General features: G+C 45.6%; 1 protein-coding gene across 1 annotated transcript; it reads right to left on the reverse strand.

The window, feature by feature from the left end:
* Window positions 1–1,617: 1,617 nt before the first annotated feature.
* Window positions 1,618–17,426, reverse strand: stx12 (syntaxin 12). Its single transcript, XM_038971434.1, has 10 exons — window positions 16,879–17,426; window positions 13,221–13,397; window positions 12,821–12,890; window positions 11,406–11,505; window positions 10,255–10,392; window positions 10,100–10,143; window positions 9,857–9,962; window positions 9,156–9,228; window positions 6,349–6,431; window positions 1,618–1,803 (listed from the first exon to the last, which is right to left on the reverse strand). Exons 2-10 carry the CDS (start codon window positions 13,318–13,320, stop codon window positions 1,711–1,713), a joined length of 807 nt encoding a protein of 268 aa, XP_038827362.1. The 5' UTR covers window positions 13,321–13,397; window positions 16,879–17,426; the 3' UTR covers window positions 1,618–1,710.
* Between the last annotated feature and the right edge of the window lie 137 nt (window positions 17,427–17,563).

The raw sequence follows: 17,563 nt of genomic DNA on the forward strand, positions 1-17,563 counted from the left end.
GAAAAAGGATCTTGTGTTTAAGACATAGTTTTTATTTAAGCATATTGATAGAAGTCATAGATATCAATAAAACAGGTTGACAATTACTTTTGTTTTTAAAAAGTACAGTTGCAATTAACATATATATTGTCATTATAAATGGGTTTTGTAGTCCAAGATTGTAATATATTACAAAGATTTGCATCATAATGAGAACATCAGTCATAAATGAAGTTTTACAGCACATCAACAACTATGATCATCCTATTCAGTCAACACCATCTACGACAGGGATTATAAACAAGATTTTTTTATTTTATTTTATTTTACCCGTTTTTCTCCCCAATTTCGTGGTATCCAATTGTTAGTAATTACTATCTTGTCTCATCGCTACAACTCCCGTACGGGCTCGGGAGAGACGAAGGTCGAAAGCCATGCGTCCTCCGAAACACAACCCAACCAAGCCGCACTGCTTCTTAAAACAACGCGCCTCCAACCCGGAAGTAAGCCGCACCAATGTGTCGGAGGAAACACCGTGCATCTGGCTACCTTGGTTAGCGCGCACTGCGCCCGGCCCGCCACAGGAGTCGCTGGTGCGCGATGAGACAAGGATATCCCTACCGGCCAAACCCCCCCTAAACCGGACGACGCTAGGCCAATTGTGCGTCGCCCCACGGACCTCCCGGTCGCGGCCGGCTGCGACAGAGCCTGGGCGCGAACCCAGAGTCTCTGGTGGCACAGCTAGCGCTGCGATGCGATGCAGTGCCCTAGACCACTGCGCTATAAACTAGATTTGAGCCGCAGGACTATTTTTTTATTGAGCGGATGGTCAAGGTGCCGGGAACATAATTACAAATAATTTGAAGCTTAATCTGTGTTTTGGAAACTGCCAAGAGGTTTGCTCTTCAACAGTGTTAATAAATGTGTTTATTACAACCATTTTGTTATTATCATGTAGACAGTTGGATAAAAAAAAAAAAGGTTCACTATCAGAACCTGATCTCACCTGAGCAATATAAGGACTATGGGGTGGTTTCCTGGACACAGATTAAGACTAGTCCTGGACTAAAATGCAAGGTCAATGCAGAATCGCCATCGAGACTTAATCTATGTTCAGGAAACCTGTCCTATAACTTGAATGGAGTGTGTCACTCTAAACTGTTTACATACCAAAAAGGTACCGGAAATGTACAGGTTACCAAAATCATTCATCACCCTACAAAACCCAGAGATGAATTTACAAAAACAACAGTTTTATTTTTTTCATATCGGTGTCCGTCCCCATTTGCTATATAATAGTTCATCAACAATAATATTAATAACAACAATTATGTGTGTTTGGAAATACAATGAATGTTAGTGTAGTAAATATCACAAGTAGAATTAAACAGAATATCTTTATATTAATCCACTCTCCAGCCCCATTTTACACCAATACTCGACATTTGAATAGGAATACTACTGCCTTGTCTCAGGGTAAATGAGACAGGAGGTTAGCTGGAGGCCTTGAGCTCAGGTAGGGAATGTCAGGTTACATATCCCAGACCCATCCCTTTGCCCTGATGCCACTCCACTGACCCTGGCAACAGTGAGCTAGCTGGGCATCGCTCCGGGAATCCATCCCGGGCTGGTGTTTCAGGTTGGAGGGGATCCATCCCGGGCTGATGTTTCAGGTTGGAGGGGGGAATTAAATAAATAAAGATGTGAAAAAGAGGAGGGTTGTCTCTCTTCTCATTTGGTGGCTTGCCAGATGATGATGCCTAGTATGGTCAGTACTATGGACATGACCATAGCCAGAATGCACATCTTCTTACGGGACTTTTGCTAAGGGGAGAGACAGAGCAGAGGGATGGCAGGTTGGTGACAGTCGAGGTGCAGAAAACAGCATGGCACCGATTCATTTAATGTTACCTGAAACGCTCGAGTCGACGGTTCAACGCTATGTGGGCAGTTTTTATTCAAGCAGCAAACCCACAGCATGCTAGGTCGTTCTCAGTGATGTAGTGGAGGGTATTACGTCGTATACCCACATTTTCTTTTCAGTGGTGTTTGATGTAAACTCACTTCTCAATCCCCACTGACGTGTATCAAAGTAGTGTAGTGGAGGGTACACGCCTTATCAATCATGCACAACGTAGCCTACACAAATGCAAATCAGTAAAATAGTTGGCAATATATGGATGTGAAAAGTGCGAAAACATAGAAGAAACCTATATTATTCAGCACCCAGGGTAGGTAATGTGGCCCGGCGCTGGTTGAACCCGGCGAAAGACGGATCAAAGGTTTCAGCACCGGACCGCTCCGAACTATTCCCACGTCTCATGAGTTGTACAGTTTAGCCTCTACATTTTGCTTCTCGATAGAAGAGGTTAATGGACAGTCTATGAGGTTTAGACCTGGGTCCTGACTTGGAACAGGTAGAGTTTAAGGGACAGGCTATGAGGTTTAGACCTGGGCCCTGACTTGGAACAGGTAGAGTTTAAGGGACAGGTTTAGACCAGGGCCCTGACTTGAACAGGTAGAGTTTAAGGGACAGGCTATGAGGTTAAGGGACGGGCTATGAGGTTTAGACCAGGGCCCTGACTTGGAACAGGAAGAGTTTAAGGGACAGGTTTAGACCAGGGCCCTGACTTGAACAGGTAGAGTTTAAGGGACAGGCTATGAGGTTTAGACCAGGGCCCTGACTTGAACAGGTAGAGTTTAAGGGACAGGCTATGAGGTTTAGAGCTGGGCCCTGACTTGGAACAGGTAGAGTTTAAGGGACAGGCTATGAGGTTTAAACCTGGGCCCTGACTTGGAACAGGTAGAGTTTAAGGGACAGGCTATGAGGTTTAGACCAGGGCCCTGACTTGAACAGGTAGAGTTTAAGGGACAGGCTATGAGGTTAAGGGACAGGCTATGAGGTTTAGACCAGGGCCCTGACTTGGAACAGGTAGAGTTTAAGGGACAGGCTATGAGGTTTAGACCAGGGCCCTGACTTGGACAGGAAGAGTTTAAGGGACAGGCTATGAGGTTAAGGGACAGGCTATGAGGTTAAGACCAGGGCCCTGACTTGGACAGGTAGAGTTTAAGGGACAGGCTATGAGGTTTAGACCAGGGCCCTGACTTGGAACAGGTAGAGTTTAAGGGACAGGCTATGAGGTTTAGACCAGGGCCCTGACTTGGAACAGGTAGAGTTTAAGGGACAGGCTATGAGGTTAAGGGACGGGCTATGAGGTTTAGACCTGGGCCCTGACTTGGACAGGTAGAGTTTAAGGGACAGGCTATGATGTTAAGGGACGGGCTATGAGGTTTAAACCTGGGCCCTGACTTGGAACAGGTAGAGTTTAAGGGACAGGCTATGAGGTTTAGACCTGGGCCCTGACTTGGAACAGGTAGAGTTTAAGGGACAGGTTTAGACCAGGGCCCTGACTTGAACAGGTAGAGTTTAAGGGACAGGCTATGAGGTTAAGGGACGGGCTATGAGGTTTAGACCAGGGCCCTGACTTGGAACAGGAAGAGTTTAAGGGACAGGTTTAGACCAGGGCCCTGACTTGAACAGGTAGAGTTTAAGGGACAGGCTATGAGGTTTAGACCAGGGCCCTGACTTGAACAGGTAGAGTTTAAGGGACAGGCTATGAGGTTTAGAGCTGGGCCCTGACTTGGAACAGGTAGAGTTTAAGGGACAGGCTATGAGGTTTAGACCTGGGCCCTGACTTGGAACAGGTAGAGTTTAAGGGACAGGCTATGAGGTTTAGACCAGGGCCCTGACTTGAACAGGTAGAGTTTAAGGGACAGGCTATGAGGTTAAGGGACAGGCTATGAGGTTTAGACCAGGGCCCTGACTTGGAACAGGTAGAGTTTAAGGGACAGGCTATGAGGTTTAGACCAGGGCCCTGACTTGGACAGGAAGAGTTTAAGGGACAGGCTATGAGGTTAAGGGACAGGCTATGAGGTTAAGACCAGGGCCCTGACTTGGACAGGTAGAGTTTAAGGGACAGGCTATGAGGTTTAGACCAGGGCCCTGACTTGGAACAGGTAGAGTTTAAGGGACAGGCTATGAGGTTTAGACCAGGGCCCTGACTTGGAACAGGTAGAGTTTAAGGGACAGGCTATGAGGTTAAGGGACGGGCTATGAGGTTTAGACCTGGGCCCTGACTTGGACAGGTAGAGTTTAAGGGACAGGCTATGAGGTTAAGGGACGGGCTATGAGGTTTAGACCTGGGCCCTGACTTGGAACAGGTAGAGTTTAAGGGACAGGCTATGAGGTTTAGACCTGGGCCCTGACTTGGAACAGGTAGAGTTTAAGGGACAGGCTATGAGGTTTAGAGCTGGGCCCTGACTTGAACAGGTAGAGTTTAAGGGACAGGCTATGAGGTTAAGGGACAGGCTATGAGGTTTAGACCAGGGCCCTGACTTGGAACAGGTAGAGTTTAAGGGACAGGCTATGAGGTTTAGACCAGGGCCCTGACTTGGAACAGGTAGAGTTTAAGGGACAGGCTATGAGGTTAAGGGACGGGCTATGAGGTTAAGACCAGGGCCCTGACTTGAACAGGTAGAGTTTAAGGGACAGGCTATGAGGTTTAGACCAGGGCCCTGACTTGGACAGGTAGAGGTTAAGGGACAGGCTATGAGGTTTAGACCAGGGCCCTGACTTGGACAGGTAGAGGTTAAGGGACAGGCTATGAGGTTTAGACCAGGGCCCTGACTTGGACAGGTAGAGTTTAAGGGACAGGCTATGAGGTTTAGACCAGGGCCCTGACTTGGAACAGGTTGAGTTTAATGGACAGGCTATGAGGTTTAGAGCTGGGCCCTGACTTGGAACAGGTAGAGTTTAATGGACAGGCTATGAGGTTTAGAGCTGGGCCCTGAATTGGACAGGTAGAGTTTAAGGGACAGGCTATGAGGTTTAGACCAGGTCCCTGACTTGAACAGGTAGCCACCATTCCCACCGTAGATTAAATAGCCTACAGAAATAATGTGCCAAAGACTACAGCCTAGATTAGAAAAGTTATACAAGAATAGTAATATTAGGGTAGAAATGTATGGAAACCATGGTGTATGAAAGTGAATGTAGCCTAGGCCTTGCTTTGTAACCCATAACTCTCCTCCAGCAAAGGGAACAATACAGAGATGACTGACTGCTCCCTTCAAGCGCTTGTTGTAGAATACTGATCTCAGCAGCGAGTAGCATCCAAGCCTTTAGCTGAGGTGAAGTGTAGGAACTCCTCGAGTATCCCGTTCTCATGTAACGCACCACCATAGAAAGCTGGTCCTTTTCTGAACTCTGTGCTTATCTGGTCCCTTAGCCTAACGTATCAGCCATAAGGGCCGAGCCTAACGTATCAGCCATAAGGGCCGAGCCTAACGTATCAGCCATAAGGGCCGAGCCTAACGTATCAGCCATAAGGGCCGAGCCTAACGTATCAGCCATAAGGGCCGAGCCTAACGTATCAGCCATAAGGGCCGAGCCTAACGTATCAGCCATAAGGGCCGAGCCTAACGTATCAGCCATAAGGGCCGAGCCTAGCGTATCAGCCATAAGGGCCGAGCCTAGCGTATCAGCCATAAGGGCCAAGCCTAGCGTATCAGCCATAAGGGCCGAGCCTAGCGTATCAGCCATAAGGGCCGAGCCTAGCGTATCAGCCATAAGGGCCGAGCCTAGCGTATCAGCCATAAAGGCCGAGCCTAACGTATCAGCCATAAGGGCCGAGCCTAACGTATCAGCCATAAGGGCCGAGCCTAGCGTATCAGCCATAAGGGCCGAGCCTAGCGTATCAGCCATAAGGGTCGAGCCTAACGTATCAGCCATAAAGGCCGAGCCTAACGTATCAGCCATAAGGGCCGAGCCTAGCGTATCAGCCATAAGGGTCGAGCCTAGCGTATCAGCCATAAGGGTCGAGCCTAACGTATCAGCCATAAAGGCCGAGCCTAACGTATCAGCCATAAGGGCTGAGCCTATTGTTTCATTCTGGATATCATGGTGGATTGTATTTCTCATTGCCATGATTTAGGTCATTCAGAGTACATGTCTCCGTTTCTCAGAATTTTTCACACAGGGCGCCCCTTTCCACCACCGGGCAGGCCATTTTGGAAATTAGAGTATACCCACTTCTCCATGGCATCAACAGCCAAACAAGCACGAGCTGGAAGCTATAACGATCCTCGATTGGTCAGTTGCACCATTATATATCTTGCTATGTCACCTAGAATTTGCATAATGTTCAGCTTTTGTCAACTTATTGTTCTGTTCACACTTTGTTCAAACAGTTCGGCGCGAGGTGCTTTCCTTCTATTGAATAGGAATGGGTTCCCTCATTTTGTTGGCAGTCATCGCTAGCTAGCAGTGGACACAGGGTCTTACTCTGCCGCAGTGATATTCTGTCTTACCTGGTAGTAGGAGGCTCTCTGGAGCTGTTCTGTCCCTCGGTCTACGTGGACCTCAGCACTCTCTACGTTGGCCTCTATGCTGTCTGTGGTGTAAACACAGAGGGTCAGACAGACTGGCTCAGCTTGTTTCTGCCTTAAGGTACGGCAGATTCTATGTACCGTGCCTTCAGAACGTAGTCAAACCCCTTGACTTTTTCCACATTTTGTTGTGTTAGAGCCTGAATTTCAAATGGATTAAATTAAGATTGTGTCACTGACCTACACACAATTCCCCGTAATGTGAAAGTGGTATTATGTTTTTTGACATTTTTACAAATGTCTTCAGTCAACAAGTATTCAACCCCTTTGTTATGGCAACGCCTAAATAAGTTCAGGAGTAAAAATGTGCTTAACAAGTCACATAAGTTGCATGGACTCACTCTGTGTGCAATAATAGTGCTTAACATGATTTATGAATGACTACCTCATCTCTCTAAGGTCCCTCAGTCGAGCAGTGAATTTCAAACACAGATTCAACCGCAAACACCAGGGAGGTTTACCAATGCCACGCCAAGAAGGGCACCTATTGGTAGATGGGTAAAAATAAATTAAAAAGTAGACATTGAATATCCCTTTGAGCATGGTGAAGTTATTAATTACACTTTGGATGGTGTTTCAATAACACAGTCACTACAAATATATAGGCGTCCTTCCTAACTCAGTTGCTGGAGAGGAAGGAAACCACTCAGCAATTTCACCATGTAGCCAATGGTGACTTTAAAATAGTTTAATGGGTGTGATAGGAGAAACCTGAGGATGGATCAACAACATAGTTACACTACTAACCTAATTGAGAGTGAAAAGAAGGAAGCCTGTATAGAATACAAATATTCAAAAACACGCATCCTGTTTGCAACAAGGCACTAAAGTAATATTGCAAAAAATGTGGCAAACCAATTAACTTTTTGTCCTGAATACAAAGTGTTATGTTTGGGACAAATCCAACACAACACATTACTGAGTACAGTGGCGTGCCGTGGGCCTGGGCCTTCAGTGAGGTACTACACAGTCCCACCCGAATTAATCCACCTCTTATTACCATCATTATGATGCCATGGCTCTAGACACTATACATTTAGACAGAAACGCAGTATAACCAGGCGTTGCGTCACCTTGAAATTGACAAATTGACATTTTTGGGTAAACAGTGTTTACCCAAAAACATGACACAATCAATGAGTCTTTTCAATATTTCCCTTCACCTTTTCATTGTGCAGCTCCGTTGCCCTGCGCGCTTGTTCTTTGAGCTGTAGATCCACTCCGGTGTCCCCAAAAGTTTTCAAAAGCACCATTGCTTGTAAGTGCCCAGCCGTACTTTGGTGTCTCGTTGCTGCCTTGGTTAGACAACTCAAGTTTGCAAAGCCAGTGTGGCTCCAAACACCAAATCGATCACTTGCAAATAATAGGCATTCCCAGCAGTACAGTTTGCAGTGCTTCTCGGAGCCTGTGAGCCATTGACAGCGCTCGTAGTTGAAACTTTGAAAGTGGCGAGTGAACGAACCCCTTTCCCGCCTGTGACAGGCTTTGTGGCGTCGGGCGACCTCTCCTTACAATGTCTAACTTTTCTTGAAAAGTTCGTCTTGAGAATGGCGTTATAATTATATCCTCGACCAAATCGATATCTTCTCCTCCTTCCGCCATTGTGGGTTGAAAACAGCTTAGTAGTACGCAAATTAATTCGTTTATCAAATTCAGTTTCCTAGATCTGCATAGACCTGCCTCTCAATATTGGTAATCCAATCAAAAGACGTGCACGCACTACGCCTGCTAGCTGGCTCCTGTGTAACACTGGAGCCAGCCAGCAGGCGTACAATAGCCAACTCTAAAGCTGATTGGTTGACACTAAAATTTAATTTCCATTCACTATAAGCTACAAGCGCCCGCACTGTTGATTCTGAAGGCCTGAGGGCAGATTTTAGACCCCTGGCAACACATGATGGCTGAATATGATTGGATAAAAGATCTAACATAAAGACCAGCCCTCCAAATCTCAACCTGGGGCTGGACGCAGTGCAACCAAGAGGAAAGCTATGAAATGAAGAGTATAACTCTTACTCTGGGGAATAATTTAATACATATTTGTGGGAAAATATATTTAAATTTTTTTTATATTCTGATGATGTTTAGGTCAGCAGAGAAGGCCTTGCAGGCCCTGACGGCCCACCACTGACTGAGTATCACTCTTCATATATTCAAGCATAGTGGTGGCTGCATCATGTTATGGGAATGCTTGTAATCGTTAAGGACTGAGGAGTTCTTCAGGATAAAAAATAAACAGAGTGGAGCTAAGCACAGACAAAATCCTAGAGGAAAACCTGGTTCAGTCTGCTTTCCACCAGACACTGGGAGATGAATTCACCTTTCAGCAGCAGAGCTTGAAGAATTTTTTAAAGAATAATGGGCAAATGTTTTACCCAGAAAGACAAAGTATTGACTCAGGGGTGTGAATACTTATGTAAATTAGATATTTCTATATTTCATTTTTAATACATTTTCTACAATTTCTAAAAACATGTTTTCACTTTGCCATTATGGGGTATTGTATGTAGATGGGTGAGAAAATATATCAATTTAATACATTTTGAATTCAGGCTGCAACAACAAAATGTGGAATAAGTCACGGGGTATGAATACTATAATACAGATGTTTTGGGGTCAGATTATATTTTTTTAGAGAGTTCAAATCATGTTTCAGAGGCGTTGTTTTTATGAAGGAAAAAACTGATTGGGCACTGTACTCCAGTACAACAACAAGTGACGGAACTCACCAATCATCTCTCCCTGATCATGGATCATCACTGCTAGATCCTTGAAGATCTGGTTCACATCCAAGATGTCCGACTGAAATGACAACATAACTCAATAAAAAGGCAATGCTGAAATAACACATAACTCAATGAGAAAGGTAATGTGTTCCTGTTTATGCCATGTGCTCCCGAGTGGCGCAGCGGTCTAAGGCACTGCATCTCAGTGCTAGAGGCGTCACTAGAGGCGTCCCTACAGACACCCTGGTTAGAATCCAGGCTGTATCACAACCGGCCGTGTTTGGGAGTCCCATAGGGCTGCGCACAATTGGCCCAGTGCCGTCCGGGTTAGGGTTTGGCCGGGGTAGGCCGTCATTGTAAATAAGAATTTGTTCTTAACGGACTTGCCTAATTAAATAAAGGGTAAATAAAATAAAATAACGTTTTTAAATGTGATGAGCATAGGCATTGGTCTGGTCCCCAGGTTCTGGATGCATCCTGAAAGGCACCCTATTCCCCAGGGCATTAGTTTGGACCAGCACCCTATTCCCCAGGGCATTAGTTTGGACCAGCACCCTATTCCCCAGGGCATTAGTTTGGACCAGCAACCTATTCCCCAGGGCATTAGTTTGGACCAGCACCCTATGCACAATGTAGGGAACAGGGTGTAATAAGGGACACAACCACTGTTTTAGATTGAAGGGGGACGGGGGGGACAGACTGACCTCCAGCTGTCTGATGTTGGTCTCTCTCTCCTTGATAAGCTCCAAGTCCTCTTCTGTTATGGCCTCATCTGTCGTCTGTGTGGTTGTCTGACCCCAATCTTCTTGGCTACAGAAAAGAAAGAGCGAAGAAACACTTGTATGGAGAGAAGGAGATACAAGCAATATTTAAGAAACCAGGCAACATATCCTGGAGTAGAGAAGTATCATAACATCCTCCTCAGAGAGAGAGAAGCTTGAACCTACTTATCAAAAGACACAAGCTGTTCCTCAGAGGCACCATCTTCAGCCTGACAGAGAGGAACCAGACATCACTTGAAGTTTGATCATAGAAAACCTGCCAATGGTATGACATACTCAGCATTCCAGCCATTGTTCTATCTGTATTTTCAAAGCCTTACAGAGAGACGGGAACCAGCTCGGGCTCTGGCCACAGACTCCTTCTCCTTCTGTGCTGCCTGGCGCTGTATGGCCTGGAAGTTGTTGAGGGCAGCGGAGAAATCATTCATCAGCCGGTCCTTCTGGATCTTCTGTTGCCTCTGTGGGTTGAGAAGAAGAAGAAATGGGTCATTCAAACACATTGTTCCTGTCAAAGAGTTGTCACTGTCACCGAGTTCCCCCCCTAGACAACGAGTTCCCACCCTAGACACCGAGTTCCCCCCTAGACACCGAGTCCCCCCCCCCTAGACACCGAGTTCCCCCCCCCCTAGACACCGAGTTCCCCCCCCCCCCTAGACACCGAGTCCCCCCCCCCCTAGACACCGAGTTCCCCCCCCCCCTAGACACCGAGTCCCCCCCCCCTAGACACCGAGTTCCCCCCCCCCCCCTAGACACCGAGTTCCCCCCCCCCCCCTAGACACCGAGTTCCCCCCCCCTAGACACCGAGTCCCCCCCCCCCCCTAGACACAGAGTCCCCCCCCCTAGACACCGAGTTCCCCCCCCCCTAGACACCGAGTTCCCCCCCCCCCTAGACACCGAGTTCCCCCCCCCCCTAGACACCGAGTTCCCCCCCCCCCTAGACACCGAGTTCCCCCCCCCCCAGACACCGAGTTCCCCCCCCCCCTAGACACCGAGTTCCCCCCCCCCCCTAGACACCGAGTTCCCCCCCCCCTAGACACCGAGTTCCCCCCCCTAGACACCGAGTTCCCCCCCCTAGACACCGAGTTCCCCCCCCCAGACACCGAGTTTCCCCCCCCTAGACACCGAGTTCCCCCCCCCAGACACCGAGTTCCCCCCCCCTAGACACCGAGTTCCCCCCCTAGACACCGAGTTCCCCCCCTAGACACCGAGTTCCCCCCCTAGACACCGAGTTCCCCCCCTAGACACCGAGTTCCCCCCCTAGACACCGAGTTCCCCCTAGATCTTGGGTCAGTTTTGCATTTCCCCCACTAACGGTTAAGGTTAGGATCGGGGAAGAGGGCATGCTAGATCTGTACCTATGGGAAACTTCAACCTGGAGCCATTCAAACACACAAAAGGTTACTCAAGGTACTCCCGTTGTCATTGTTGGGATGTCCGTCCCACACACAAACTCATTGGAACAGACACTGACCTGCTCTGAAGGTGCTGAAGATAGTGAGACGGAGCCCAGGTCTTTCAGGTGCTTGTTGGTCTCCTTGGCCAGCTGGTTGGTAAAGTGCTGTATGTGCTGCCTGAAAGAACGTGAACAGTAAGGGAGATACTAAACTCTCAGGGAGTAACATAGAAGACACACACATTCTGTTCTGTATACAGCACATTAACAAGTTTGTCAGTGTATGTACTGTATGTACATTACCAGTCAAAAGTTTGCACTCACCTACTCATTCAAGGGTTTTTCTTTATATATATATATTTTTTACTATATTGTAGAATAATAGTGAAGACAAAAACTATGAAATAACACATATGGAATTATGTAGTAACCAAAAAAAGAAACAAATCAAAATATATTTTAGATTCTTCAAAGTAGCCTACCTTTGCCTTGATGACAGCTTTGCACACTCTTGGCATTCTCTCAACCAGCTTCACCTGGAATGCTTTTCCAACAGTCTTGAAGGAGTTCCCACATATGCTGAGCACTTGTTGGCTGCTTTTCCTTCACTCTGCAGTTCAACTCATCCCAAACCATCTCAATTGGTTTGAGGTCAGGTGATTGTGGAGGCCAGGTCAACTGATGCAGCACTCCATCACTCTCCTTCTTGGTCAAATAGCCATTACACAGCCTGGAGGTGTGTTTTGGGTTATTGTCCTGCAGATTGTCTTTGCATTTATTTGGGCTGCAAGTTCTGAAGCTGGTAACTCTAATGAGCTTATTCTCTGCAGCAGAGGTAACTCTGGGTCTTCCTTTCCTGTGGCGGTCCTCATGAGCCAGTTCCATCATAGCCCTTGATGATTTTTGCGACTGCACTTGAAGAAACTTTCAAAGTTCTTGAAATTTTCCGGATTGACTGACCTTCATGTCTTAAAGTAATAATGGACTGTCGTTTCTCTTTGAATATTTGAGCTGTTCTTGCCATAATATGGACTTTGTCTTTTACCAAATAGGACTATATTCTATATACTACTCCTACCTTGTCACAACACAACTGATTGGCTCAAATGCATTAAGAAGGAAAGAAATACCACAAATTAACTTTTAACAAGGCACACCTGTTAATTTAAATGCATTCCAGGTGACTACCTCATGAAGCTGGTTGAGAGAATGCCAAGCGTGTGCAAAACTGTCATCAAGGCAAAGGGTGGCTACTTTTAATCATCTCAATTATAACATATTTTGATTTGTTTTACACTTTTTTGGTTACTACATGATTCCATTTGTGATATTTCATAGCTTTGATGTCTTCACTATTATTCTACAATGTTGAAAATAGTAAAAATAAAGAAAAACCCTGGAATGAGTAGGTGTGTCCAAACTTGACTGGTACTATATGTACATTAATACATTTATCAGCGTATGTACAAGCAAAACATTTTGAGAATACTTACAGACGGTCCTGCAGTTCGCTTGTGTCTTGCCTCGTCCCCAGCTGATTCACCATGCTCTTTATCTGAGCAGCTGGGAGGAGAGAAGATATACATTCTCTAAACTGTAGGCCAGGGCTGCCCAACCCTCTTCCTGGTGATCTACCGTCCTGTGGGTTTTCAGTCCAACCCTATTTTAACACACCCGATTCTACTAAATAGCTGCTCAACAAGACCTTAACTAGCTGAATCAGATATGCTAAATTAGGGTTGGACTGAAAACCTACAGGACAGTAGATCTCCAGGAAGAGGGTTGGGGCAGCCCTGATGTAGGCTATAGGATACATCATGTATAGATCATTACAAAGTACTGACTGAATTATCTTCATCACATCAACTCTTCTCTTTCTGCAGCAATACTTACTGTTCTGTGTGATCTTCTGGATGTTGGAGCTGCATGTCTGGATGAGGGTATTGGAGTCCCGTGGCTGGGTGCGATAGCCGTCTGCTTTACTGTAAGACATTGCTGCCAGTGTGGCGTGCTCTTAGGTCTCACGGTGAAGACTGTTGGGGGTTGCGTGGCAGGTGTATTGGGAAAACTCTGGGAGAGGAGAAAGTCGTTATAAGTTTTGTTATCAAGACAGAGATATACAGAAGGTGCAATTTGGGACACAGCCTAAAAATCCTATCCAGCTGTTAATAATGGAGAATAGAGCATGATGTCCACTCAGTGCATTCGGAAAGTATTCAGACCCCTTCCCCAACTTTGTTACTTTACAGCCTTATTCTAAAAAGATTAAATTACTTATTTTCCTCATCAATTTACACACAATAACCCATAATGACAAAACAAAAACCTTTATTTTTATGTTTGCACATTTATATATTAAAAAAATAAGAAATACCTTCTTTACATAAGTATTCAGACCCTTTGCTATGAGACTCGAAATTGAGCTCAGGTGCATCCTGTTTCCATTGATAATCCTTGAAATGTTTCTACAACTTGATTGGAGTCCACCTGTGGTAAATTCAATTGATTGGACATGATTTGGAAAGGCGCACACCTTTCTAGATAAGGTCCCACAGTTGACAGTGTATGTCAGAGCAAAAAACAAGACATGAGGTCTTAGGAATTGTCCGTAAAGCAATCCAAGAGCCCGATATTCACTCTGACAGAGTTCCACTGTGGAGATGGGAGAAGCTTCCGGGAGAACCTTCCGGAAGAACAACCATCTCTGCAGCACTCCACCAATCAGGCCTTTATGGTAGAATGGCCAGATGGAAGCCACTCCTCAGTAAAAGGCACATGACAGTCCACTTGGAATTTGCCAAAAGGCACCTAAAGGACTCTCAAACCATGAGAAACAACATTCTCTGGTCTGATGAAACAAAGATTGAACTCTTTGGCCTGAATGCCATGCGTCACGTCTGGAGGAAACCTGGTACCATCCCTACGGCGAAGCATTGTGGTGTCAGGAATCGCCGGAAAGATGAATGGAGCAATGTACAGAGAGATCCTTGATGAAAACCTGCTCCAGAGCCCTCAGGGCCTCAGACTGGGGCGAAGGTTCACCTTCCAACAGGACAATGACCCTAAGCACACAGCCAAGACAACGCAGGAGTGGCTTTGGGACAAGTCTCTGACTGTACTCAAGTGGCCCAGCCAGAACCCGGATTGAACCTGATCTAACATATTTGATGAGACCTGAAAAAAGCCATGCAGTGACGCTCACCATCCAACCAGACAGAGCTTGAGAGGATCTTCAGAGAAAAATGGGAAAAAACTCACAAATACAGGTGCCAAGCTGGTAGCGTCATACCCAAGATGACTCGAGGCTGTAATCACTGCCAAAGGTGACTTACGTCAATGTGATAGTTAATTTTTTAAACAAAATTAGCACATTTTTAAAAACTATTTTTGCTTTGTCATTATCAAAATGTGAAAAAATCGTCAAAGGAATACTTTCTGAATGCACTGTATATACAAAAGTATGTGGACACCCCTTCAAATTAGTGGATTTGGCTATTTCAGCCACACCCTTTGCTGACAGATGTATAAAATCGAGCACACAGCCAAGCAATCTCCATAAACAGACATTGGCTGTAGAATGGCCTTACCGAAGAGCTCAGTGACTTTCAACGTGGCACTGTCCAACGAGTCAGTTCGTCAAATTTCTGCCCTGCTATAGCGGCCCCAGTCAACTTTATGTTGGAGCAACAATAGCTTAGCTGCGAAGTGGTAGGCCACACAAGCTCACAAACAGGACCGCTGAATGCTGAAGCACGTAAAAATTGTCTGTCTTCGGTTGCAACACTTACTATGAAGTTCCAAACTGTCTCTGGAACAAACGTCAGCACACATAGGAAGCTTCATGAAATTAGTTTCAATAGCCGAGCAGCTGCACACAGGCCAAAGTTCACCATGCGCATTGTCAAGCATCGGCTGGAGTGGTGTAAAGCTCGCCGCCATTGGACTCTGGAGCAGTGGAAAGGAGTTCTCTGGAGTGATGAATCACGCTTCACCATCTGGCAGTCCGACGGACAAATCTGGGTTTGGCGGATGCCAGGAGAACGCTACCTGCACCAATGCATAGTACCAACTGTAAAGTTTGGTGGAGGATGGATAATGGTCTGGAGCTGTTTTTCATGGTTCGGGCTAGGCTAGTTCATGTGAAGGGAAATCTACAGCATACAATGACATTCTAGATGATTCTGGGGTTCCAACTTTGTGGCAACAGTTTGGGGAAGGCCTTTTCATGTTTTAGCATGACAGTGCCCCCTTGCACAAAGCTAGGTCAATATAGAAATGGTTACAGATCGGTATGGAAGAATTCTACTGGACTGCACAGAGCCCTGACCTCAACACCATCAGGATAAATTGGAACGCCAACTGCGAGCCAGACCCAATCGCCCATCAGTGCCCGACCTCACTAATGCTCATGGCTGAATGGAAGCAAGTCCCTGCAGCAATGTTCCAACATCCAGTGGAAAGCCTTCCCTGAAGAGTGGAGGCTGTTATAGCAGCAAAGAGGAGACCAACTCAATCTTAATGCCTATGATTTTGAAATGAGATGTTCGACAAGCAGGTGTCCACACACTTTTGGCCAAGTAGTGAAAATACTATTACCAAACTTATCGGTCAAGTTTGTCCTAAGATAGGCCTATTAAACTGTGTCACAAGTTACATATTAACAGCTAAATGCCCAGTCATAACTGGAGAGAAGTGCTGTCAGATTTATAATGATGTAAAAGGGGCTTTATAAATGTATTTTATTTTAGTGCTAAGTATGATTTGAAATCACAACAGTACCTGTTAAAGGTAATGACTCCACACACTTATTTCACGATCCATGCGGACGAGCTCAAATACCCATAGTAGCAAACACTATCTAGCCATTTAGTACAATCATTGGTTTAATCGATTTTCTGTTCCTCACGCCTTTAGACAGGGGAGTTCCAGGGAACAAACACAAAGTGCCGGGTCAGACAGTGCCAAGTCCCACAAATGGTGCCAGGTCACACAGTAGCATCAGACAGTGTATTGAGTGACACACTATTTTGAAATAGCAGTTTCTCACTACCAAAACATCAGACTGCCACATAACTACCTAACCAGAGATTGAGTAGGTAAGATATTAAATCCACCACAAGCGAGATTTAGCCCTTGTTGCCGCCGGGTATTTCTTCAGAATTTAAATAGCTATGTTATAGTGGCCAGCTAACGTTAGTTGGCTTGCTAGATGATTTACAGCTAAAGTTAGCGAACTAACAAAACGTACTTAAGCTTATGTAGCTTGCTTGCAAGCTATTTGGCTTTCCACAAAACTAGACAGTTGTTTAATACAAGGTTAATGAGATGTTTCCAAATTGTATAATTTAATTGGAGTTGAATTGCCTACACAGGCCTGCTCCGATGACGCTGAAAATAGCCACGCTAGCTAGCTTGATTGTTAGCACAAAGACATCAGATGCCTGACTTGGATCCCAGCAAATTGTTGAAACATGTCAACAAAATGTGACTTTCTATTTTACAGCGAGTTATACATTAACGTAGGTTTAAACTGAAAATAACCAAATCTTACTTGTTTAGTAGGCTGTTGCACATAAACCATCCGCTGTGCTTCACTTTGTTCCTCCGTCAAGAAGCTAGCCTCCCAAAACTGTCAAATGACGTCATTGCATACATTAAAAAAAACTTTGGGTGGCGCCAAAAGTAATAAAAAAATTCAAGAGTAATTATTTTTTAAACATTATTAACATACATATAGTAAAAAATGTTGACGCGTTTTACAACTTTCGCTCGGGAGCAGAAGACGACGATTCCCTACAAAATGGCATTCAGAAACTAAACAAACTCAGAGTAGGCTTAGTCATGCAAAAAAATATCTCATATCCTGTCCAGCGTTGGATTCATTCAATGGGCAGCCCGTCCCTCCCTTTCAGTCACTGGGAAACCTTGTGACTCGCGGGTTTCTGCTGATGAAACCAGCGCTCTCACTTTGCTCAACAGAGACTGGGGCAAATTTAGCAGTACACAACGGTTGAGAACACGCAGAAAAATAAAACAACCATGCCTCTGACATGTAGAATAAGGAATCATGTCCACTCTATTCATGCCATTGCTATCCGCAGCGTTCCACAACGTTGTACCTGGCTGAACTCTCCACAGTCTATGAGACTTGAAAGAATTCCTGTAATTTTGGTTGGGTCATTTTATAAGAAATCTACCTGGCAACATGATAAATACACGTTTACTCCATCTTTACA

This window comes from Salvelinus namaycush, chromosome 32 (assembly GCF_016432855.1).
Source record: "Salvelinus namaycush isolate Seneca chromosome 32, SaNama_1.0, whole genome shotgun sequence".
Taxonomy (NCBI): Eukaryota; Metazoa; Chordata; class Actinopteri; order Salmoniformes; family Salmonidae; genus Salvelinus; species Salvelinus namaycush.

Excerpts from the sequence above, each read along its gene's own strand:
- stx12 (XM_038971434.1), bottom strand. The coding sequence starts at position 13,320 with ATGTCTTACAGTAAAGCAGACGGCTATCGCACCCAGCCACGGGACTCC. Across the intron at positions 11,506-12,820 it reads AGCGAACTGCAGGACCGTCT|GCAGCACATACAGCACTTTA; the intron begins GTAAGTATTCTC and ends ACGTTCTTTCAG. Across the intron at positions 9,963-10,099 it reads CAGCTTGTGTCTTTTGATAA|CCAAGAAGATTGGGGTCAGA; the intron begins GTAGGTTCAAGC and ends TCTTTTCTGTAG.